Here is a 25,830-nt window from a genome sequence, read left to right on the forward strand (position 1 = left end):
TGAAAAAAGATGAAAAAGGGTCATAGATTTTGAGCTGGAAGGGACCTCCCAGTCATTTGAGTCCAACCCCCTTCATTTTGCACCTATGAGGAAGCAGAGGCCCAAAGATGCAAGTTGAGAGGTGGAGTTGAAAGTTCTCTGACTGCAGAGCCAACACTTTCTTCATACTCAGTACACTTTGCAATGAGCTTGTAGGACTTGTTTCCCAAAATTTTTTTTATACATCAGATCAATAGTAACTTGCTCTAGTAATTCAGATCCCTGGGTCTAAAGGATAAACTGGTTAAATGAAACCAGAGACAGTAACACAAATTGAAATTAGTTAATGGAAATTTTCTATGTATGTTTACCAACTAAGTTAACCTGCACCATTTCATAATAATTTCATAGTTTGCAAAATCACAATGTTAAAAAAAAAAAGACAACAATAAAACCCTATAGAACCTGAGTTAATTAGTTAGAACCTTAATTAAAAAGTTGTATGTTGTTTTTTTTCCCTGATATTATGCTGTCACAGGAACCCCGATTGTTCTACACTCAAAAATGGACTGAGTGAAATCTTTGGAAAAAAAAATAAAAGCTTCAGAAATTACTTTAAAGTGCTTTACCTGTGGGGATTGTATTTTAATGACCTTGAAGCTAGAAATTTCACAGAACCTCCAGGTACAAAGTTACGGTTGAAAGCAAAACCAGAAAACTAAGTTTGCTACTGTGTCTCCTTGTTCTCTCTTCTCAGTCTTGTTCAAATACCAACAAAAATTCTCTTTCCTGTAGGAAACATGTTGTTTCCTTAAAACAGATGATCCATAGAGCACCTAAATGGTTTCTAAGGAATACTGATGTTGATGACTGGGAGCTGACAGTATCTTTTTTCTCAAGTCCTGATTTATCAGAAATCTAGGTTTTAAAATTTAAAAAAAAAATAACAAGAATCCTACCTGGAACTGGTTAATAAAAGGTGCAATATTCAATCCAAGAGTTGGCTCAGTCCCTTGAACAGCATTCTCTTCAACCAGAGTCTGTGATTCCACAAGCATCCCCAACATTAGGACATACTGAGGAAAGATTTTGCCTCCAGACTGTAATAAGCATCTATAAAAGGTAGAAATTTTGAAAGCATAATTGAACTACTGACATATATTTGTAAAAACAACAAGGAAGCATGAGTGTGTGAACTTCAGAACTGTCTGCTGTTCAATGTGGAAGAAAAACAGTACAAGTCAGTCCTATATCTACATCTAAGAGCGGATACAAAGAACATCACCAGGTAACTTCAGCCTGCCTGAATTCTACACTAACATCAACTGTGTAACCATGGAACTAAAATTAGCACCGAGTGCCTCAAGTATTAATATCCTGCTCAATAAACTCTGGGCCAATCACCAAGGTATTCCAATCAGCTCTAGAGACAATGTACCCCAAATTGTGGGGCGTAATGAATTTGCATGGAGGAGGGAGAGGAAGGCCCTTGCCTGACCAAGTTTCCTAGGCCCATCCACAAGGATGAAAGAGGGTTATGTGACCGGAACAGGTGAGCCAATTTAAGGTGAGAGTAGAAACTGAGGAAATGCAGACTTACTAGATGCTAGAAGAAATAATAATGGGAATAATATATATTTCTTTAAATAGGAATTACCTAAATTGGATGGGAACTTCCTTCAAACTCTCCAAATTAAGGATGATTTTATTCTATTTAGAAATTAGCATTGTTTTATAGTCTCTTACATGCTAAATTTCTTCTGAAAGAAAAATTGCCAGTGACCAAAATCTTTGACTAATGAAATACAGAACAATTATAACAAAAGCAAATTTTGAAGAAAATTATAAACAGTCTAACAGAACTATCACCTCATTGCTAGTGGCTAGAAGATAATCCCAAAACATTTATTTTGCTATTTGTATAATACAAATAGGATGGAGGTCATTCTGGGTTTCCTACAGCTATGCCAGTTTGCAGGTCTTTCACCAAGCTAAAAAGGCTTCAAATAGGCTGAGCCAAAGCCTGTGTATCTCTGTCAACTGCTAAGAAATTTAGTGAGGTTTTGGTGAGATACTTCATCAGAATCTCAGCTGGTGGGTAATGAATTTTATTTATGCTACAACAAATCATTAAGGCCACTGGCAAAAGAAAACTAGACTGATGAAATCAAATATTTAGTTCTTATAAGTATAATACAATGGCAGAAAGAAGATGGTCCTAACTTCACATCATTATGAATTAAGTTTTACATATGCAGTGGCAAGTGGTGATGGTTCTTGGAATGAAGATGGGAATTTGATTTAAAAAAACAGCTTGTACAGAAGTCTTTTCATTTATTTATTTATTTATTTTCAGTGTTCTGCAATCACTATCATATAACTTAGACATTTTCCCCCCTCCCTGAGACGGCATATAATTTTATATAGGTTCTACACTTATATTCCTATTAAATACATTTTCACTATAGTCATGTTGTGTAGAAGAATTAAAATGAATGGGCAAAATCATATAACAAACCAAAACATAATACAAAAGAAAATGATCTGTTACATTCTGCAATTGAATTCCATAGTTCTTTCTCTGGATGTGGAAGGCATTTTGCCTTAAAAGACCATTGGGGATTTTTTTTAAGTCCTTGATTGTAATGAAGTTCCAAGTCTACCAGAAAAAACTCTCGCACACTGTGGTCATTGCTGTGCACAAAGTTCTCCTGGTTCTGTTCCTTTCACTCAGCATCAAATCATATAAGTCCTTCCAGGCCTCTCTGAAGTCTTCCTGTTCATCATTTCTTATAGCACAACAGTATTCCATTACATTCATATACCACAACTTGTTCAGTCATTCCCCAATTGATGGGCATCCCCTTGACTTCCAGTTTTTGGCCACCACAAAGAGTGCAGCTATAATTACTTTTGTACAGGTGGGACCCTTTCTCATTTTTATGATCTCTTGGAGATACAGTACTAGAAGTGATATTGCTGGGTCAAAGGGCATGCATATTTTTGTAGTCCTTTGGGCATGGTTCCAAATTGCTCTCCAGAATGGCTGGATCAGCTCACAGCTCCACCAACAATGAATCAGTGTTCCAACTCTCCCACATCCTCGCCAACATTTATCATCTTCCTGTTCTGTAATATTTGCCAATCTGATAGGTGTGATGTGGTACCTCAGAGTTGTTTTGATATGCATCTCTTTAATCAATAGTGATTTAGAGTATTTTTTCAGATGACTATAGATATCTTTAATTTCTTCCTCTGAAAACTGCCTGTTCAAATCCTTTGACCATTTATCAATTGGGGAATGACTTGTATTTTTGTACATTTGACTCAGTTCTCTATGTATTTTAGAAATGAGGTCTTCATCATAGAAACAAGCTGCAAAAATTCTTTCCCAGTTTTCTGCATCCCTCCTACTCTTGGTTGCATTGGGTTTGGTTGTGCAAAAACTTTTCAATTTAATGTAATCAAAATTATTAATCTTGAACTTCATAATGCTATCTCTTCTTTAGTCAAAAATTCTTCCTTTCTCCATAAATCCGATACACTATTCCTTGCTCCATCAACTTGTCCATAGTTTCAATCTTTATACCTAGATCATGTACCCATTTGGACTTTATTCTTGTGGACAGTGTCAGGAATTGGTCTATGCCTAGTTTCCACCATAACGTTATCCAGTTTTTCCAGCAAGTTTTGTCAAACATTGAGTTCTTATCCCAGAAGCTGGGGTCCTTGGGTTTTTCAAACAGTAGATTGCTAAATTCATTGCTTATGTGTCTTGAGTCCCTAGCCTATTCCATTTGTCTACCCTTCTGTTTCTTAGTACCAAGTGGTTTTGATAACTACTGCTTTATAATACAATTTGAGATCTTGTAGCACTAGGTCACCTTCCCTAGCATTTCTTTTCATTAGTCCCCTTGATATTATGGACCTTTTGTTCTTTCAGATGAATTTTGATATTAATTTTTCCAGCTCTAGAAAATAACTATCTGATAATTTTGATTGGTATAGCACTTAATAACTAAATTAATTTAGGTAGAATTGTCATTTTTATTATATTAGCTCAGCCTACCCATGAGCAACTGATGTTTTTCCACTTACTTAGATCTGACTTTATTTGTGTGAAGTGTTTTGTAATTGTGTTCATATAGTCCCTGGGTTTGTTTTGGCAGGTAAACTCCCAAGTATCTTATAGTATCTACCCTAGCTTTAAATGGGATTTCTCTTTCCATCTCTTGCTGTTGGGCTTTGAAATGCAGATTTGTGTGGGTTTATTTTGTAACCTGCAACTCTGCCAAAGTTGTTTATTATTTCAAGTAGTTTTTTCCTTGAATCTCTGGGATTCTCTAAGTATATCATCATATCATCTGCAAAGAGTGATAACTTAGTTTCTTTTCTGCCTATTCTACTTTCTTCAATTTCTTTATCTTCTCTAATTGCTAAAGCTAACATTTCTAATACCATATAGAATAACAGTGGTGATAATGGACATCTGTGTTTCACCCCTGATCTTATTGTTAATACATCTAGCTTATCTTCATTGCTTATAATGGTTGCTGAAAGTTTTAAGTAGATACTGCTTAATATTTTATGGAAAGTTCCCTTTATTCCTATGCTCTCCAGTGTTTTTAATAGGAATGAGCGTTCTATTTTGTCAAAAGCTTTTTCTACAGTTATTGAGATAATCATGCGGTTTCTGTTAGTTTTGTACTTGATATGATCGATAATGCTAATAGCTTTCCTAATATTGAACCAGCCCTGCATTCTTGGTATGAATCCTATCTGATCATAATGTATTATTCTCATGATGAGCTGCTGTAGTCTTTTTGCTAAAATCTTATTTAAAATTTTTGCAACTATATTCATTAGACAAACTGGTCTATAATTTTCATTCGCTGCTTTTTCTCTTCCTGGTTTAGGTACCAAAACTATATCTTTATCACAAAAAGAATTTGGGAGGACTCCTTCCCCAATTTTCCCAAATAGTCTATATAATGTTGGAATTAACTGTTGTTTAAATGTCTGATAGAATTCACTTGTAAATCCATCAGGCCCTGGAGACTTTTTCCCAAGGAATTCACTGATGGCTTGCTCAATTTCTTTCTCTGAGATGGGGTTAAGTATTCAACTTTCTCTTCTGTTAATCTGGGCAACTTATATTTTTTAAAATACTCATCCATCTCATTTAGATTGTCGAATTTATGGGCATAAGTTGGGAAAAGTAATTTCTAATTATTGTTTTAATTTCCCCCTCATTGGAGGTGAGTGCACCCCTTTCATTTTTGATATTGGTAATTTGGTTTTTTTTTTTAATCAAATTGACCAAAGGTTTATCAATTTTATTAGTTTTTTCATTAAACCAACTATTAGTTTTATTTATTAGTTCAATAGTTTTCTTAATTTCAATTTTATTAATCTCTCCTTTGCTTTCCCGTATTTCTAATTTGGTATTTACTTGGGAGATTTTCAATTTGTTCTTTTTCTAGCTTTTTCTGCTGCATGCCCAATTCATGGATCTCTTCTTTCTCTATTTTATTCATGTAGGCACTCGAAGATATAAAACTTCCCCTAAGAACTGCTTTTGCAGTATCCCATAAGATTTGGTACGTTGTCTCATTATCATTCTCTTGAATGAAGTTGCTGATTGTTTCTCTGATTTGTTGTTTAACCCACTCCTTTAGGATTAGATTATTCAGTTTCCAATTTTTGGTTTATCTTTCCATGGCCTTTTATTCCATATAATTTTTACTGCATTATGATCTGAGAAGGATGCATTCACTATCTCTGCCTTTCTGCACTAGAGTATGAGGTTTTTATGCCCTAGAACATGGTCCATTTTTGTATACATGCCATGTACCACTGAGAAAAAGGTATATTCCTTTCTACCCCCATTCAATTTTCTCCAGAGATCTATCATATCTACCTTATCCAGAGTTTTATTCACCTCCTTAAATTCTTTCTTGTTTAAGGTTAGATTTATCAAGTTCAAAGAGGGGGAGGTTGAGGTCTCCCACTAGTATAGCTTTACTGTCTACTTCTTCCTGCAACTCCCCCAACCTCTCCTCTAAGAATCTGGATGCTATGCCACTTGGAGCATACATGTTTAGTAATGATATTGCTTCATTGTCTATGGTGCCTTTTAGCAGGATATAGTTTCCTTCCTTATCTGTTTTGATTAGATCTATTTCTGTTTTTGCTTTGTCTGAGATTAGGATTGCTACCCCTGCTTTTCTAACATCAGCTGAAGTACAATATATTCTGCTCCAACCTTTTGCCTTTACCCTGTGCATATCCCCGTTTCAAATGTGTTTCTTATAAACAACATATTGTTGGATTATGGCTTTTAATCCATTCTGCTATCCATCTCCATTTTATGGAAGAGTTCATTCCATTCACAGTTATGATTACAATCTGTGTCTTTCCCTCCATCCTCTTTCCTACCGTTTGTGCTTTTAGTTCTCTCATCTCCCTTCCCCTCCTCAATAGTTTTCACTTTTGACTACCTCCTGCAGTCTTTCCTTCCTTCTTTCAGCCCCTCTCCCTTTTACTCCCATCTACCCTTACTATTTTTTCCCTTCCTTTTAGCTTCCCCTCCTCTTTCTTCCCCCTTCTCTTCCTACTGCCTATAGAACTAGTCAGCTTTGCATACTTGTTTATTGTTCCCTCCTTAAACCAAATCAGACAAGAGTACCTTCTCAAACAATGCTCATCTCCCTCCCCCTCTATTATAATTTTGTACTTCTTCCTGTGATGTAATTTACCATTTTCTGCTTCCTCCTTTTCACATCTCCTGTTACAATCCCTTCGCATGCTTGAATCACATTATCACATCATTACTTTATTCCTGTTCTCTCCATCTACGTATATCCCTTTTATATTTCATAATAGCTGTACAATTCTCAAGATTAGCAAGTATCATCTTCCCTTATATGGAGGTAAACAGGTTGCCCAAACTGTTTAACAAATTTTTCTTTTCCCCTCTTTACCTTTTTAAGCCTCTTTTGAGACCTGTGTTTGAAGACTGAATTTTCTATTGAGTTCTGGCCTTTTTTGTCAGGAAGGTCTGGAAATCCCTTATTTCATTGAATGTCCAATCTCCTTGCCTGAAATGTTATGCTGAACTTTGCTGGGTAATTGATTCTTGGTTGTAATTCCAGCTCCTTTGCCTTATGGAATACTAATTCTAATCCCTCCGATCTTTTTATGTAGAAGCTGCAACGTCCTGTATGATCCTGACTGTAGCTCCTCGATATTTGAATGGTTTCTTTCTGGCTGCCTGTAGTATTTCCTCCTTCACTTGATAGTTCTGGAATTTGGCAACCATACTTCTTGGTGTTTTTAGTTTGGGATCGTTTTCAGGAGGTGAATGGTGGATTCTTTCGATGACTATTTTGCCCTCGGTATCTAGCACTTCTGGGCAGTTTTCCTTGATAATTTCTTGGAAGATATTGTCCAGAGTCTTTTTTTCATCATGGTTTTCTGGCAGGCCAGTAATTCTTAAATTTTCTCTCCTGGATCTATTTTCCAGTTCAGTTGTTTTTCCAATGAGATATTTTACATTTTCTTCTAACTTTTCATTCTTTAGATTTTTGTCTGACTCTTCATGTTTCATAGAATCACTAGTTTCTACTTGCCCAATTCTAATTTTTATCAAGTTGTTTTCTTCAGTTAACTTTTACATCTCCTTTTCCATTTGTCCAGTTATTCCTTTTAAGGAATTATTTTCTCCAGTTAGTGTTTGTACTTCCTTTTCCATTTGTCCAAGTTTCCCAGTTAGGTTTTGTGCTTCCTTTTCCATTTGCTCAATTTTCCTTTTTAAAGAGCTGTTCTCTTCACAGAATTCCTTTTTCATACTTTTAAAATCATTGCCCAATTTCTCTTCTATTTCCTTCTTCAGTTGTTCCAGGAGAGCTCTTTGTCCCTGCAAGCAGTTCATAGTCCATTCTGAAGTTTCAGATGGGAGTACAGTCTCAATACTGACCTCTCTGGTATTCATGTTTTGGTCCTTGTCCTCATAGGAAGATTCTATGGTCTTTTTCCTTCTTGCTTTGCTTCTTCTTACTCGTAATGATGACACTTTGTGTATTGTGGTCTCTGGTTCTTTCAGCTAGAAGTTGGAGAACCTGGTGTTGAGCTGGCTGGTGTAAGAAAGCAAAGAGCAGGTATCTTTTTTTTCTTTTTGTGTCTCTACGGATTAGCCCTGGGGCTAGCTTGCTAAGTGTGGGGGAGGGATGGTCTGGTCATGGGAGATCCCCTCAGCTGAGCTGGAGCAAAGGCAAGCTCAGTGCTTGGTGATCCTGGCTGCCTTCCCGTTTCCCCTGGAGTGCTGTGGCACACCTGGGTCCTAGTGCAAGGCTCCACCCCCCTGGATTCCAGATCTCCTCTAGGTTGGTATGCAAAGGTACGGCTGTTGCCACAGTAAGAGGAATATTTCTAGCCTCAGGTACTGTGAGACTGTTTGCCCTTTCTGCTGATCCCAGCAATTCACGATTTTTCTGGGGAAATATTTTATGATTCTTTCAAGGTCAACAAGGGGAGGGGAAAGAGAGCATTTACTGATCACTCCACCATTTTGGCTCCCAGAAGTTCAAGTAGCTGACTTACTAACAGTTAATCTGCAAGCTGATAGTCTCAGGAGCAGCTGAGGCTGATACCTGGGACTCAGCAGCTGTCACTCACTCAGCTCCTCTGGTCTCCCACCCTGGGCTGCCACTCTGTCTTTCCGCTGTGCTGCCCTGCTGGTGCCTCAGGCCTCCCCGGGACTTTCCTGCTTGACTGTGCCATGGGCAGGACGCACTGTGCTGTATGCTGTGGGTTCTTCCACACCAGTGGAACAGATCCTTCCTGTCAACCTTCCAGTCTATCCTGGTCTGTGAATCTGCCACATCTGGTCTCCTATTGGATTCTGCACCTCCAAAATTTGGTCAGATTCTCTTTTTAGAGGTATCTGAAGGAGTCTGTCTAAGAGCTTAGGCGAGTAGTTGCTCTCACTCCACCATCTTGGCTCCCCAAAAGTCTTTTTTTTTAGCTTAACTAAGGAAGTCTAGGCAAGGAAATGGAACTCTGATAAAAGAATAAAGTAAGAAAATAAAAGTAATGGGTACAGAGAACTATGGAAAGATTTGTATGAACTAATAGAGAGTAATGTCACGGGAAAAATTTATACAATGACTACAACACAGTAAGCCACAAACAATTGGCTGACTTAAAAACTCTAATCAATGCAATGACCAATCATGACTTCAGGAGATAGTTGATAATGAAGCATGGTACCCGAATCCTGACATAAAGATGATGGACGAATGGTACAAAATAAGATACACATTTTTAGACATGGCCAACTGGGTATTTGTTTGCTTCACTAGGATCATTTGTCACAAAGGATGGTTTTGGTAGTTTTGTCTTTTTGGTAAATAGTGAAATGGTGGAGAGTAAGTAAGAAAGGGGGAGAAGTGATAATGGATCAAAAAAGTTTCAAATTACAAAAAATGTTAAAAAGATAAAAATAAATAAGATTAAAATCCCCCCCACCCTAATCAATCTTTACATATATAGAGGAAAAAAAGGTTGGGTAAGTTTTTATTTCCATGAATAGTCTCAAGTTTTTTGCATATAAAGTCACATCCCAGTTAATAGGTATATTTACCTAATGGTGGGGATCCTATGGCCTCAAGGCCACATGTCACCCTCTAGGTCCTCAAGTACGGCCCTTTGACTGAATCTAAACTTCTTCAGTCATCCACCCGAGTCCTAGACACTAGTCCCTCCAACCAGATGATGTCAACTCAAAATTTGCCTACCAATCATCAGATAAAAGAAAAGATATAGATAAATTCAAAATAATTGTATACATATTAATTATTGCTAACAGGTTGTTACTTCAACTCTACTAAGTAATTCTGTTTCTAATGACTACACTGTTTTTCACCTAAATGTCTAATTTCAGGGGACTCTGAAGTTCTCTATCTGTCTGATACTATGGAAAAAGTCCTGATAGGCAGTTTAACATTTTATTTTATGATATCTCTTTCAAAATGTGTTGACACTGCTTGCTAGATTAAAGATGTGGTATTCATAAAATTCCCAGATCCTAAAAATGTAGAATTGGGAGATCAAACAAAACACACTTTAAGATAATTGACACAAGTGCCAAGAAATTTGTTTTGAGCAGTTTCACTCTATAAATACTTTAATTTCCAGTCAGCTAGAAAAATTTATTAAACCACAATGCTGCATTTCCCTAAACAGGCATTTTCATGGCACAGATATATTAAATTTTCAATGATTAATCCTCCTGGCTCCTTACAAAACTGAGAATCTCACCTTCTTACTCATTAAATAAACATAAGCAAAAGACATCTTACACCTGAGTATTTTTCTGAACTGAGCTGACAAAAGTTCTGAATCTCTAGATAGGTAACACTCAAGATGTAATTTTAATACCCTCATAAATCACTAGCATGGCCAAGCCAATTTAGTGAAAGAACTGTTTGATTTCTTGAAACAGAACCAGTATAATACAATATGCTAAAACTTCACTAAATGCATCAGAACAAATAAAAGTATCTGCTAAAATGTAATGATTCATTTTATGGGGGAAAAAAATCAATCTAACTTTTCTTGGGAGTACAGACAGCATTGAAATAGACTATCCTCAAAGCTTCCTGTGGTTTATCTACATCTAAAGATATAACTCACGACTGCCACAAGAGGGTGCCATTCCATGAATTTAAGGAAAGAAAGCATAAAAGGAGAATGACCCACTTAAATATTCTGTAACAAGAAAGAGAACTGTAAATCAGCTAACCCACAAATAATTGGCTGAAGCTGTTGTCAAAGACTGAACTGACAGAAAGATCTCCATAAAAAACTCTAAGCACTGAAACAAAAAATGAATGAAGAACTAGTAAATATGTCTAGCCATAGTTCTACCCAGGAAGTCGATAGAAAATCCTTAAAATGTGCATTCCACATTATTTCCAAGTTAAAATATCCCAGAAGCCATTCACGGTCTCAATGTTCTACTAAGCTAAGTAATGTTCTTTAGCTGTGTCCAGATGATATAATCTAAAAAAAACTTCCATGTCTGTTTAGTTTTGCTGGCATCAAGAGTGTTTTGTTGCTGCTCATACCACTGCTGTTGCCAGACTCCTCAAAGGAATCCTTTGCAAGGCCAAATGTTGCTTCAGAGCCATCTGTGCCTTTGATGGTGAAAATATGTTCTAACTCCGAAGTCTACCCATAAATGGCCAAAGTTTGAAAAAAGAGAAACTCTTTTATGGAAGTGGAGGGAGGCTGGATTTGTACCATCACTTCTCCCTAAATATAATGCCATTCTTCCCCCTTCCCTTTTTCAGAAAGCTTAAGTAAGGCAACTGAGAATCTTAAGTGAGAAAATCTTTCACTTCACTGCACACAAAATCCATGAGAAGATAAGAAGGCAGGGGAGGACAGGGCCAGAAAGTGATCAGGGCACTCAGGAAACAATGTAATGGATAATGGATATGAAACATACCTCTGAGGATAGTTGGTTATGAACTACCTTGGTTCCTCATACATTCATTCCCTTTTATCTGGTTTCTTCCATATGCCAAACTCTGACCTTTATAAAATCTTTATGAGAATGATCTATACACATATCAAGATTATTCTGGGTGAAAATACAAGAAGTGAACAAATGAAGGCTTTTCGCAAACAATTTTATACAACAGACCATAGCTTCACAGTCACACAATGCTCTGAAAAATGTTAATGAAGGTAAGACCCTACTGTGTTTACTGCTGGCTGATAATAGAAAAAGCACTCTTACTAAGTCGAATCTTGAGTGTTCTCCACCAAGCGTATCCTAGATGTATCTGAAGATCATACAGGATTCCCTGACAGACACACCCAGAGAAATTGCTTTATTCAACTGACCCCTGACTTTCAATATCAAACAAAACAGCAAAGAGGAAGATGTAAACTTGCCAACACAGAAGATGTTGCCACAGTAATGGAGAACACTCTGTGCAGAGTCCAAACCAAAGAGGGGTTAGGTCCTCCAGATGCTTCTCTTTGCCATACAGATTGCTGCAAGACAGAATACTATACAACCTTCTCAATGAGATTCACAACCTTTCAAAAGAGATTAAGCTAACAATCCACAAAAGAAAATAAAAATGAATCAAGAATATATATTATCCATACTACGATACACAATTAGACTGTAACCCATTTAGGCAATCTACTGTGATATTTATCTATATTTACAGGCACTGACTATTAGCTAAGCCCCTAAATGAACAGGAAGAAGAGCGCAGGCTGAGCTGAACTTGCAAAATTGCACAGCATTCTCAACGATTCCAAGCTGCTCCCTTTTTAACACTGTTATTCTTCCAGTGACACTACACAGCAACAAATCATGCAGCGTCACATGCACAAGGATGGAAACTGCAGGTGACCCAAAGAACAGTGAAGGAACGTACACTGAATCGCATCAACGACCATGTAAATATGCACGTACAAGATGGCATAAGAGTTCGTTCTAGTTCCTTCTGATCAGAAAAGGAAGAGAGCCAGCTATAAAAAGAGTAAGAGAGAGAAGAGAGAGCCAGTCAAGTGCTGCATTTTTGCCCAGAGATTTTGAGAAGATGGAGGAAGGCCTCCTCCAAAACTTTGGTTACATCTTCTACACAGGATTTACAAAAGGACAAGAATCATACAGAACGAAAAGCATGGATGTGTGGTGACTTGTCTGTATTACTAAAAAAAAAAACCAATCCATAGAATCCTGAATTTACTAAATTAATGAAATATCTTGTTTCCATGACTATTACTGGGTCATTTATTTTATTAAGGTATGATTTTCAAACACTAACGTGTCATTCAATTTGACAAGTATTTACTGAGCATGTAAGATGTGTGAAACCAGAAAAGGCATTTTTGGGAACTGCCCTCGAGGAACAGTCATGGGAAGTAAGACAGGTAACTGAAAGTTAAAATACGACAAGTGAAAAGGAGAACTACAAACCCCATACCATGACAGATCGGAGGAGAATACTCAAAAAATGGTCCTTAATTAAGGAAAACATTAACTTTACTAACATCTGGTAGATTAAATTTATTTTATACACCCTCTCAGGTCCAGAAGCAAACATTATTTACCCAAGACCCTGCAATGAAAAATTTACAAGGTAAAAAACAACAAACATATCTACAAGTAGCAGAGAAAACCATCAAGTTGTACTCTATCTACTGTAGCCAACCACACAAACTGTACTTTCTCCTAGCATAATCAATCACTCATACAGGACAACCCACCTGCTTCAAAATTCTCCCTCTATCCCCACCCTCACCCCCATAATATCTAACCTGTAGAAATTCCTTTCCAATATTTTTTATTATATTACTTAATGCAAGACATGACTAAAAAATGAAGATACTAATAAACATACCAGAACTTATGTGTTCCAACAAGTGCTACACTGGCTGAGTAGTCAACTTGGAGACTATATTTATAATAATAGTATTGTTCACTAACATTTTGAGAGCTACCTTCAATGCTAAGTTTATGGGGCCACCAAAAAAAAATCAGTCTCACAAAGCTTATTAATAGTGAATATTAGAAATTCAAATTTGTATTTATGGTGCTTTACAATTAACAAAGCTCTCTCAATCCGCTATGAGATAAGTAGTACACCAAACTATCTAGTTTGACTATCTATTTTCACCAGTCTTCACTCTGAATGACTTTCGGCTAGTTCCAAAAAAATCAAGCCCACTATCAGAATCTTGAAATTTGCAACACCAACAATCACCACTAGATTGTGTTGCAGTCTTCCGAAGGCAACTACAAAAGAAGAGTTCCAAAATGTCTCACAGCATAACTGGAGTAACCATATGGCTTGGTAAGGCAACTACACTGAAGGGTACAGTATATTTTGAGGGGTTTTTTTCTGGCACTTTCACCATTTCTTCCTTCCTTCAATTCATCTGTCTTTTGCTAATCAAAGTCATTTCTCCAACCTGTACTCTACATTTTCTGCAAGAATTCCAAGTGACTATGAAATCCTTACATTTTAAACATATTTCCTCCTATTATACCTTGTCCAAAAGAAATTGCCCAAATTAAGTATTCCTGTTCTTTCAAATCTAACTAAAAGAACTCTAGGACCTAAAGGTTTACTCAACTTTCTATTTTCAATGCCAGAAAGGAAAGTCAAGTTTTCTTTAAGTGATTAGCCTTCCTCCTCCCCCACATAAGACAAATCATGGTCACAACAGAGCAGCCCTTAAGACCTTGGACTGTACTACAGCCTAGCAAAGAGGGATTTTCACCCCTTAATACAGCTTTAAGTGGGTTTTTTACACATCTGAAGTATAGAAAAAAAAATCAGATCATCGCTACACGCTCTGCACTTTGAACCTACATTCCAACACTGTCACTAGAGACTATCCAACTGCTATTCTCTTCTATGGACTTTCCCATCTACCAATAAGAAGTTTCCTTCAAAAGAGAATTTCTGTTTAACAAAAGATATTACCTTAGTAGGGAAAGCAAAGATAAGAACCCTGTCAAAGAGAAAAACATGATAAGAGTCTGTAATTTTCCATGTACACAAAACATTAAGACTCATTTTCATGGTCAACAAAAGTGCTCTGTTAGTTGTTGAGGATCACATGTGCAGACAAAAGTGCTTTCTTAGGAAAATATCACCTATGTTGTACACTACCTGGATATTGCTGCTTTTTCCATCATATCCTGTTGAATAAGGCCAGATGTCTCAATGACATCCAAGATGATAATGCTCCAGAGTTTGTCTGATTTTGGTCTCTGCAGAACTGCACAGTCATCTTCCACACGTCTCAACCAAAATTCAAGTGTGTCTCTAGGAAAGTGGTTGGCTTCAGAAATGAGGTCAAGAGTGAGACGGTGCTGTTCTTTCTCCACAGAACTGTATGGCTTTACCAGCCCCAGTGTCCCGGCAATTATGGGCAGAATAGAAAAGCCCTCAGACACATCTAACACATAAAAAGGGTCAGGGGTGATGTCGAGGGAATTTCTATCTTGTGAATTTCCAGAGTTCATCTGACCACCAAGCCCTTCAACATCCATCTGCTTATTTGGGGTCAATGATGTCAGCACTTTGCTCATGGCAGCTTTAAATCCTTCATGATAGGGAACATTGTTAAGCAAAGCTATTTCTGTGGATTCCAATGTGCATGTCTGCCTGATTTCATCTGGTTTACTGGTTTGAAGGCTAGCCAGGGCACTACAGAGTTCAGCTTCACTGCCTAAAACAAGAGATTCTTCCTCATTTTTGTTGGAACCTCTCTCAACATCCATTCCATGATCAGCATTTAAAATATGAATATTCTGGATTCTCAGGTAACAGTCCTGGCAGGAAACTTCCATCATCACATGGTCTCCAGGCTTCACAAAATAATCTTCAATAGGATCAGGAGTGGGAGGGAAGAGGGTGGAGAGAGAGAAATGTATTAATAATTTAAATTAAAAAGTCTATGTGAGGTTGATAGAATTTGAAAATAAAATTAGAGGATATTATGCATTATCATATTACTTTAAAGCAGAACGAAACAGATGTATCTACCTTCAACGGGCTTATAATTTACCTGGCAAATATGCTTTATAAATTGTAAAGTACCAAACATATGAGACTTTAATGATCAACAGGAAGATATAAAAGAGTTAAATAACGAGAGGAGAATAGGTTAGGTTCTCGGAAGAGGCAGAATCTGAGTCTGACCTTCACTTCAACAAACATTAAGTGATTACTGCATACAAGGCACTGCAGCAGACTCTAACAAAAGAAACAAATATCCTCTGGCCTCAAAGAGCTTCTATTCCACTGGGAAGGTACACCAGGTAGATGGATAAATAAATATTAAATACCTCCAAAGCATATGAATATACATACAAAGTAATTTCAAGAGACAACAAGCAGTCTCCTGTAGGATGTAAAGCCTGAACTGTGCTCTGAAGAAAGTCAAGGTGAGGAGGTAGGGTTTCCTGGATGTAGGGAACTAACTGTAAAAGTGCAGAGGAAAGAGATGCAATGCCAAGAATGGAAAACTGCAAGAAGGATGGTTTGACTAAGACAGAAAGCTTGTGGCTCAGAACTGGAAAGGTGGGAGCCAATCTAAAAGCTCTACAATTCATCCAAGAGCCAACAGGCAGCCACTAAGAATTCTTTAGTAGAAGAAATGCAGAAATTGATGATTTCAGGGAGACTTGAAAGAATGCTATGAACTAATGCAGAGTGGAGTGAACAGAAACAACGATTTATATAATAACATCAATCTTATTAAAATGAACAATTCTGAGAACTTTTAACGAACTGAGCAGAAACAGAACATTTTATATGATAACAATACTAAAAAGAAATAACTACAAAAGCTGTACAAACTATGATCAATACCACGATCATTCCTGATTCCAGCTTTCAGAGGAAAATGGAGAGGGAGAGGGGAAGCAATGCCTGCCCCTTAAGTCACTAAACAGAGGCTTCTACCAGAAATTGGCTATACACAGGGGGAAGAAAGACCTTATTTTCTTTGAGTATCTCTACTTATTGTGATATGCCCTAGAGGCCACGAGTCCCACAGAACAAAAGTGAAGAGGCTTCTCAAAGGGATGTGGCAGATAAGGCTAAAAAGGTATTTTGGTGTCTGATTCTGAAGGAATCAAATACCAGGCTAAGAAGCCTGACTTTTTGTTTTTCCTACATGCACCAAGGAACATTTCTGAGTAGGAAAATCACATGATAAAAATTTACTGAAAGCATATTAAGCAGATGAGAATGAATTGAAAAGAAAAGAAAATGGATAAAGACTAATTAAGAGGCTACTTTTTAAAAGCCTGTGCTAAAGTAGTGGCACTGGGAAGTGCAAGAAAGGGATAAATGAAAAAAAGAAATATGGGCTGACTAGAAAATGAGTGAGGGTAAAGACTGAAAAAAGAATCCAAGATACCCAGTCTGAATGACAGAGAATGGTAGTAACAAATTGAGTTTAAAGTAATGGTAGGACAGCTAAATGGAAATGTCTAGCAGATAGGAGATGCTGGGTTAAAGCTCAGGACAAAGTTAAGGGTGAGAGATACAAATTCAGGAAGCACTCTCCTCTAAGTGTTATTTGAAGCCACGAGCACGGAGATAAAGTCTCACAAAGAGAAACATAGAGAAGAACCAAGGACCAATGGTTAAGCCTCAAGGAACACTCATTTTAAAGGAACCTAATAAAAAAAAAACCAGTTACCAAAAGGAAAACTAGGATGTTAAAGAATTACTAAAGCTGAGGAGGCAGGAAAGACTCTCAAGAAGGGATTGATAATACATAAAAAACATGGTCCTTTAGTGGAGGTGTTTAGAACCCAGTTAACGAGTCACAGCCCCAGTCAATCACACTTCCAATCCAAACCTCTAGAAAATCTGAGCCCTTGGTCAATGATTTGATCATGTGATGACTGTGCAGATGATTCCACTCAACCAATTAACATCTGACTAGCAGCCACTGAATCAGTAGCATATTCATATATGAAAGATAGCACCTACCTAAATGTGGTTCAGAATTTACTATAAACCACTCAAAATAGTCCCTCATTTACTACACTCACTCTAGAGAAGCAGGAAAGGCTAATCACTTTCTGAGTTTATTCTCAGTCCCTAGAGTTTGCCCTATTCTTTTCCCACCAAAAAGCTTGTTACTTGGTGACAGGGTAGATGACATTTGGAGTCAGGTTGTCCTGAACGAATTCAGGGGGCTGAGGTTCTCCTAGTCAAGAGGGTTTTATTGACTAAAAACAGTGGGCTAGTACTCAGAAGCACCAGCAGTTTAAGAAAAGATAGAGGCTTGCTTTTATACCTATGTTTTGCACACTCAGCTCGAGGTAGGGTATGCTCCTAGTGGGCAGTTAACCACAGGGAAGGTTGTCAAGATGGGGGAAGCAGGTGTGTAAAGGCAGGCAGAAAAGGGGAAGTAGGTGTGTTGGGTATTTACAAAACAGTTGAGGGATGAGGTCACATAACAGAGAACTTAACTTGCAACATTCAAGAATATAGGCACAAACTATAAGGGTTAGCAATTTACACAAAAAATAACAAGATTTTCTTGTCGACAGATAGAGCCCACTGTCACTAGGCAGATTTAGATTTAGGCAAAGCTCTCATTGTTTCCAGGCAGAAGTCAGCCTCATCACATGGCACTTGTTTTGAGTCATGTTGACTTGAGTCTGTTCTTATAATAAAAATGCCAATATTATCTAAATTAATTTGTAGACTAAACCAATCAAATACCAAAAAGACACTTTAGAGAGCTATAAAAAAAGAACAAATGATTCACTTCAAGGAATAAAATGTCTAGCATCTGTAAGTTAGAATGTAAGTTCCGGAGGGTGGGAGTTTTTTGCCCTTCTTTGTTTCAAAAGGCTTAGCATGGTACTTGTCTCACAATAAAACTTGCTTGTTGAGTAACTTGTTGAGTATCAGGGAAAATAATGAAAAAGAATGGCTTCAAATTATACTGTAAAACAATGATCATCAAAACTATTTGGTACTGGTTAGAAAAGTAGATGAGTGGGACAAACATCTTTCCCAAACCCTACAAAAATCTGAATCTGACAGGGAAATAAATAAGTTAACATTTATATTATTCCACATCAAGGTTGAGATACTGAACTTTGCAAGGCAGGTATGTAACTGATGATTTTATGTACCATATATTTTATGTAGAATCAAAATAACAGACCTAAAAGGGAACTTTTGAGATGATGGACGGTTTGAGATGAATATTCTCCTAACATTCTAGGAGACCAGAGGTAGGATGAAAGAGAGTCTCACTCAAACAAGAAGTCCTCTTCCTCAAATCAGGACCATCAACACGAACTAAATCACTGATACCTTCTTTCTCCACTCAGTTTCTTTGGGCTACAACTCCATTTATCCTACAAGTATTTATTAAGTATCTACTATATAGTTAGAACTGGGGCTATACATATGGGTGGGTGGAGACTAGAGATCCTTTGCTCAGAGCTTACATGGGAGGGGAAGGAAAGGGGTGGGCACCACTGGACAAGCCTGGAAAGGTAGGCTGGAGCCAGGGATCTAAATGTCAAACAGAAGAGTTTGTTTCTTTTCCGAAAGCATAGGTTCTTCACCAGAAGAAACCCAAAGGGTCTACGTATAGATTTCAGGATATTCTTGAACTTGGATGGAAAAAAACACAAAACAAAACCTTTAACTGAGATTTTCTAATTTCTTCAATTATAATTTTTAAAAAACAATAAGAACCATTATTCCATGGAGTCTATAGGTTTCACCAGGCTGCCAAAGGGCTCCAGAACACACACACACACAAGAAGATTAAGCAACTTTGTCCTAGAGGGATGGTCTGATGGGGAAGTATAAACTAGAAAACCTAGCTGATGAAAAAAAAAAAAAAGATTTAAAAAAAAATTTTAAGTTAAAAAATTCAGGTTGAAAAATTTCCAAGTTCCATACTGTTTATTATTTATGAATTTATTATAATGCTTTATTTATTGACAGCATATTAATTCAAGAAAGATTAGTTTATTTTTAAATGTTTTCCAGCAAAACTACTGGGAAATGGATATTAGTCCACAAAAAGTTAATTTGTTCTTAAATATGCTTTATTGTGTAAACAATGGTAAATATTAATTTACAATTTATAAGAAGAAAAAAGATGTTAGTAAAACTGAAACAAACTCATATAAAAACTTAATTTCAACAGAACTATGCAGTTTTGCTGATTATTGCCAATAAAGGGATCATCTTTCATAGGCGAAACTTTTAAGAAAACAACGCAAGGAGCAAGTAAGGTGATGCAGTGGATAGAGCACTGGCCCTGGAGTCTGGAGGACATGAGTTCAAATCGAGCCTCAGAAGCTTGACACTTACTAGATGTGTGACTCTTGGCAAGTCACTTAATCCTAAATACCTCACCAAAAAAAAAGATTTCAGGTAAAGAAAATAAAAAGAACCATTAAAAGACTTTTTACTCTGGCTCTTAAAATGTCTTTCCCTAAGACTGAAAAAATTAGGAAAATAAAAATAGAAAAAGGAGTCTACATAATATAATTTATCAATCTATCTTTTACTAAGATTAAGGTCTTCAGCTGTGTCCAATTTCCCTCTTTTGTCCTCCTTCAAATCTTAAACTTCTCTATCTTTACCTATTACTTTTTTTAACCTTTATCTTTATTCTTCTCCAGTCTGAAAAGGAGGGGGCAGGGACGGGGTGTAATGGTAATTTAAATGGGAAGATCTTTCCCATTCATTAATAGGCCCATGTGATCTGCTTAAATCACAAAGAAGCCTAAGTCACATATGGTGGGAAGAGCTTGCTGAATGAGTGGAACAGGAAGGGCGAAGCAGAACTGAGAGGAAGTTATTGAGAGCAAGCAGAACTGAGGGAGAGAGAGGAGGCAGACAGCTAGGCTCCTGAGTGTGTGGGTGTTTGTTTGTTTGTGGGAAGGGGGGGTGAAGCTTGGAAATGCTTTTATCTCCTGCTGTGATGATGTGTATTGACTTCTAGGCTACTATGACAGATTTGGCTTTCTGGTGTCTGAATAAATGTTTTTCTTCTGCCTTCTATAAGTAAAGTCTGTTATACTTCGTGATTCTGAACTACACCAACATATTCATAGTTGCCCCTCAGTGCTGTGAATATTGCCTGGGCGACATAGGACAAATGCAACCTGGTGTTCTAGCCAAGGGAAGGTACACTCCATGGCCAAAAGCTACCTTTTTTTCCTTTGGGTTTACTGGCTACATTTCTTGCTCAAAAATCAAGGCTTAAACCCAATTCACACTGGAGCTCATAGACTGGACAACAAGTCCCTAGCACAGAGTAAATGTAATAACTAAATAGTAATTGTTTCTCTTTCACCCAGGAACCCTGAGGGTCTTTCCCTCCCAGTTTGAATTTTTTTTTTTAAAGGGGCAATCCCTTGAGTAACTTAAAGAAGACTGTTCACTGAATGGGTGTATCTCACTCAAAGTGAAAATGTGGTAAGACCTTAGGCTGAAAAGGTCAGGGTCTCCCAGTGCATCCTGGGCCATCTCCAGTTGTCCTGATGAATATCAGGCCACTGGACCCAGATGGCTCAGGGGACGAAAGTGAGGCTGGTGACCTTGCACAGCCCTCCCTCACTCAAATCAAAGTCAAGTGCAAGTCATGTCATCATCTTGATGTCATGGTCCTCTTCGACAACAAAGGGTAAACACAACAACAATTGCTTGGGCGATGGGGGGGTGAATCTTCTCACCAAAGCCCTCTTCCACTTCTGTTCTTGATCATACCTCATTCTCCTCCTCCCCCTCTAGCATACTCCCTCAGTCATTCCCATCTTTAATCTCTCCTGCTTATAATTATGTTCAGATCTCCCTTACGTCCCCCTAACCTTCCCTTAACTTATCATAATTAAAAGGGGGAAAAAACCTAGGGGAAAGGTAGGCAAACTGGAGAAGTGAAGAGAGGCTGTGGGAAAAGAGTATCATCAAAGCAATTTATGCAAAACCACCACTGAGGACAAAGCACTGAATTAAAAGAAGAAAGAAAGAAAAGGACTTTTAAAGAAATAAAGAAATATAAAATTATTAAACTCATGAATTTACACATGAACAGACTAAACAATCCAATAAAACAAAAAAGAAGGCAGCAGGTTTCAGACAGGACTTGAACCCAAGTCCTCCTGTCTTTGCAGCTAATTGTTTATCAACTAGCTGTCCTTAAAATGAAACGTCATAACTCACTGAAAGCCAGAGTGCTTCAACTTTACTTTTAGTACACAGGTGAAAATAAAATTGTATAAACTGCTGAAAGGTAAAATAAAACTCCCTCTCCTGAGTGAGGTTACATTAAACTATGACTTTCCTCTTCTTCCAACTCCTCCCTTCTCCCCTGCCATCATCAAAGGATCCAGACTAAAGCAAACCCATCATAAAGCAAACTAAACACACACCTGGGAGGTTCTGCACAGGGTAGACAGCTTGTTCCCAACATGTCTCTTCATGAGGACTTGTTGATAAACTGTGTTCATCATCAAGTTGAAGCACAAACCAAACTATGATGGCATCTAGCACTCCTTCCTGAATAACAGGAATACTTATCTGATGAGACTTTTTGGTTGCAAGGCTTTTTAGTTCCTAATTAAGAAAAGGAATAAAAAAGCTATTAGATTTACTATGTACACAAATATATGGAAGTTTACATATATTCACACACTTATAACTAAGTCCACCCAAGTATTATTTCACTATCTTCACACTCATTTTATCAGCATGTCCTGATCAAGCATTAAATTCTCTAAATTTTAAGGTAGTATATTCAGTATATGTGAATACAGACAGGAACTAGGATTCTGCTAATATTCCCAGTGTCGGAACATTTCCCCCCAACATCCATCACAACCCATTCACAGCCTAGGAAACCCACTGAGTTGCCTAACATATGAAGAGTAAAACCTGCCCATAGTCATTTAGCTACTAACGTCTCAGAATATGAAAACAAAGCTCCCTAATTAAGGTCAGCACTACATTATGATGCCTCACCAAAACACAGCATAATGCAAAAGAAAGAGCACTAGAATAGGAATCGAAACCTGAGTTCTTAGTCTTAACTTTCCATACACTATTTTCAGCCTACAGTGAGGTAATGTCAGAAGAAATCACTAAAATAATGGCTGTGATTTATGTGCAGAATATAAATCAATAATGAGTAAATACATAGAAAAAAATATAAAGAGATTTATTCTTCATTATGGAGCCTGGGATATGTATATAGTTTCAGAGTAAAAAGAAACAGGAAATGAGAGAAATTGATATAATAATCAGAACATATCTTTCTCAGCTCTACTCTTAAACTAGGATTAAAAAATGCATCAAATTTAGTGTTGTTTAATCACAAAATTATTTTAAATGGATCAAATTTATAAGACCACACTATATATTTATTATTTGATAATCTCTAGAACTTTAGATGATAACATAAAATTTTAGTGACTATAAAGTAAATTTTAAAATAGCAATAATAATCTAATAATCCAAGGAGTTGTTTACCTGAAGATTATTGAAATCTACTGTCATAGTTTCAAAGGACTGTGTTAGAGGTAAATAGCCCCCAGGAACTCGACTCATTTTTTCAGTTGTATAAGGTTCAACTGTTTCTTCAGAATCTACAGAAGAATATGCTGGACTCTGAAATTTCACAGATGCTGGTAAATGAACACCAGCAACATCCTGAACACCTAGCCTGGTGAGGAGAGGGGGAAAAAGGCAACATTTATATTTTTGTAACCCATCAGGCAAATCCAGCACTGAGTCTTAAAAAATAACCCAACAACAACTGTTGACAAGACCATATGATGAAATCAATTGAAAAGCTTTTAAAAAACAGGCATCTTGTATCAGACCTTAAAACTGTATTATAAGATGAGAGCATTGTTGAGGGATAAAAAGGGTAATTTCAATCATTTCAATTTAAAATTTTCTTGTTTAAATAAAACCTGTGTAACCAAGAATAAAAGGAATACAGAAAACTGGGTTTTATTAACAAGGCAAAATTAAGCAAATATAAAACTACCTGTTTCACAAATAACACACAGGAGGCACTGGAGTTCTCTGTCTCCAGCCTCTAAAAGGTTCATTCTTGATCTGGTCAGTCAGGTAGACAGCTTCGGAGGGGTTAAATCTTAGTTTATTCTAGTTTAGTCTTCTCAAATGGTTGCTGGGAGAACCAGCTCCTAGAGCATTCCCTAATCACCCTTCTTGTAGGGGCCAGCGAGAAGGAGAGACAACTATCCCTACACCTCGATGCGGTCATTCGAGACAGGCACAGCTTGCACGCTCCCCTCAATCCTCTCAAGCCTCAATGGAGACCAGCTGAGGAACACACAGATTCCCCTATGGGTTTGTGGTTTTCCCCATGGATTTCCCTCTCACTGCCCAAAGCCCACTTGCTTTTATAGAGCAATGAGATAAAGAAGGCATCTTGCCAACAATTAACCTCACAGGTTAACTTTAGCAATATCATCATTCTACACAAGTGTATTAAGTATTACGTTATGTCACCTCTTCTCTCACAGCACAGCCTCAGTAGGATTGTCTACTATCTAGAATCCTTGAGATTATTCTGGGAGTTGTTATCAAACACTTGGAAACTAGACATTCCTATGGCCACGGATCCTGAGAAACTATGGAAAGGATAACAAAATCCTCCTTACATACATAAAAACCTAATGTAAGGTAAAATGACTTTATCAGAGGCAGTTAGTGTTAAGGGGAAATGTCATAAATATGCCATTGGTCAAATGATTTTATAATACTTTACAAGGGAATTTGACTGTAATGTACCACAATGGGTCCAAATATGGAACATACATTTTCCCACTGCACTCATGCAGTTTGCCCTTTCTCATCCTTAATATAAGACTAGCCCATTTCCCTTTTTGGTCATACAAGTCCTTAATAATTTATTTTATTCAATCTCCTGATGCCTAGTCACTGGTGGCAATATATTTGACTCCTTTCATTGCCCTTTGGATCAATTTTAATTCTGATTCTTCCAAAATAAGGATGGTGCATATTCTGCAGCATAAAGTATCAATGAGGAATATTGGTTTTTAAAAATGGGATTTCATGGCAATATGTAGTCTGGTATCACTGAAAAGCACTATAAATTTTCTGTAATGCAATGCAGCTTGATTTCTTCCCCTTACTTAATTTTGCCTCATACACACATACACTATCTGGTTATGAATGACAGAGTAACTAACTCAATAGGCTTCTCATATGGCTAAAAAGTTCATAGAACTCTGGAGGTCCTTCAGTCTACATCCCCTCCCGTTTACAGATGAAGAAATGACTTGTCCAAGGTAACACAGGTAAGCAGTAAAGCTGAGATTTGAATAGCTTCAATTTCTCTAATATTCAATCTAGTACCTCGGGGAAAACTTTTTTTCCACATATTTCTTTTTTTCCAGAGTGGATAATTAAGACATCTCTATTACATTACTATGGAAATCTGATAATGGTCCCAGGGTTTAATGTATATAATACAATGAACAAGTATTTAGAGCCCCTTACTCTTGATCTGAACTATGAAGGAGGAATTTTCCACATTAGTGAATGTACATGTGCATGTGTGTGTATTCCTACTACACACCTTGTTACATCTGTAGTTGCAATTGTCAGTCATGTGATTTTAATGTCTGTGTGACATAAATATTCTTTGAAGAGAGATTTTAAGACTGAATTTTAAGTTGAAATCTTTTGAAACTGAATAATAAACAACATAAAAAGTAAGATTTTTATCTTCCCTACACAATTCAGTTTTGTGACAATAAAAAGATATCATCTGTGAAACCATTTGTTGCCTATTTTCTACTCTGGAGGTAGGCACTGCCCGTTGGCATAAAACACTGAGAGAAATGAGAAAGCAGGAATACAGACCAATCATTTCTGATGCCTCCCTAATCAGAGCCTTGGACCTGCAGTTAGAAGATCAAATCCTGGTTCTGATATTTACCTTGTATGGCCTTGGGTAAGTCACTTGCCCTCAGGGCCTGAAAGTCTATACAATAAGGAAGTTGTGCCAGACGATCTTTAAGGGCCATCCCAGCTATCCCTAGTGGCTATAAAAACCGTAGTGTTTTCAGCAGACTTCTTCCTTACATCAGATCCAGCTCCTCTTCCATACTTCTTAACAACCACTGTTAATTCCTCACATCAGGTAACTGAAGTACTAATTCTAAAAATAGGGTGTTCTCCACTACTGTTTATAATTAAAATTTATTAATACAGAAATATTGGCAGATGCTTTGCATTTGACACACTAGGA

At 37.2% G+C, this 25,830-nt stretch overlaps 1 protein-coding gene across 2 annotated transcripts in view; it reads right to left on the reverse strand.

Moving 5' to 3' along the window:
- PRMT9 (protein arginine methyltransferase 9) overlaps positions 1–25,830 on the reverse strand; it is a 54,055-nt gene that overhangs the window by 11,444 nt on the left and 16,781 nt on the right. For both annotated transcript variants that reach the window (XM_072621200.1, XM_072621201.1), the window contains 4 exons: positions 23,052–23,244; positions 21,956–22,139; positions 14,688–15,402; positions 939–1,092 (listed from right to left, as the gene is read on the reverse strand). In XM_072621200.1, coding sequence (XP_072477301.1) covers positions 939–1,092; positions 14,688–15,402; positions 21,956–22,139; positions 23,052–23,244 — 1,246 coding nt within the window. The remainder of the gene's footprint in view (positions 1–938; positions 1,093–14,687; positions 15,403–21,955; positions 22,140–23,051; positions 23,245–25,830) is intronic.

Source organism: Notamacropus eugenii, chromosome 6 (assembly GCF_028372415.1).
Source record: "Notamacropus eugenii isolate mMacEug1 chromosome 6, mMacEug1.pri_v2, whole genome shotgun sequence".
In the NCBI taxonomy this organism is placed as follows: Eukaryota; Metazoa; Chordata; class Mammalia; order Diprotodontia; family Macropodidae; genus Notamacropus; species Notamacropus eugenii.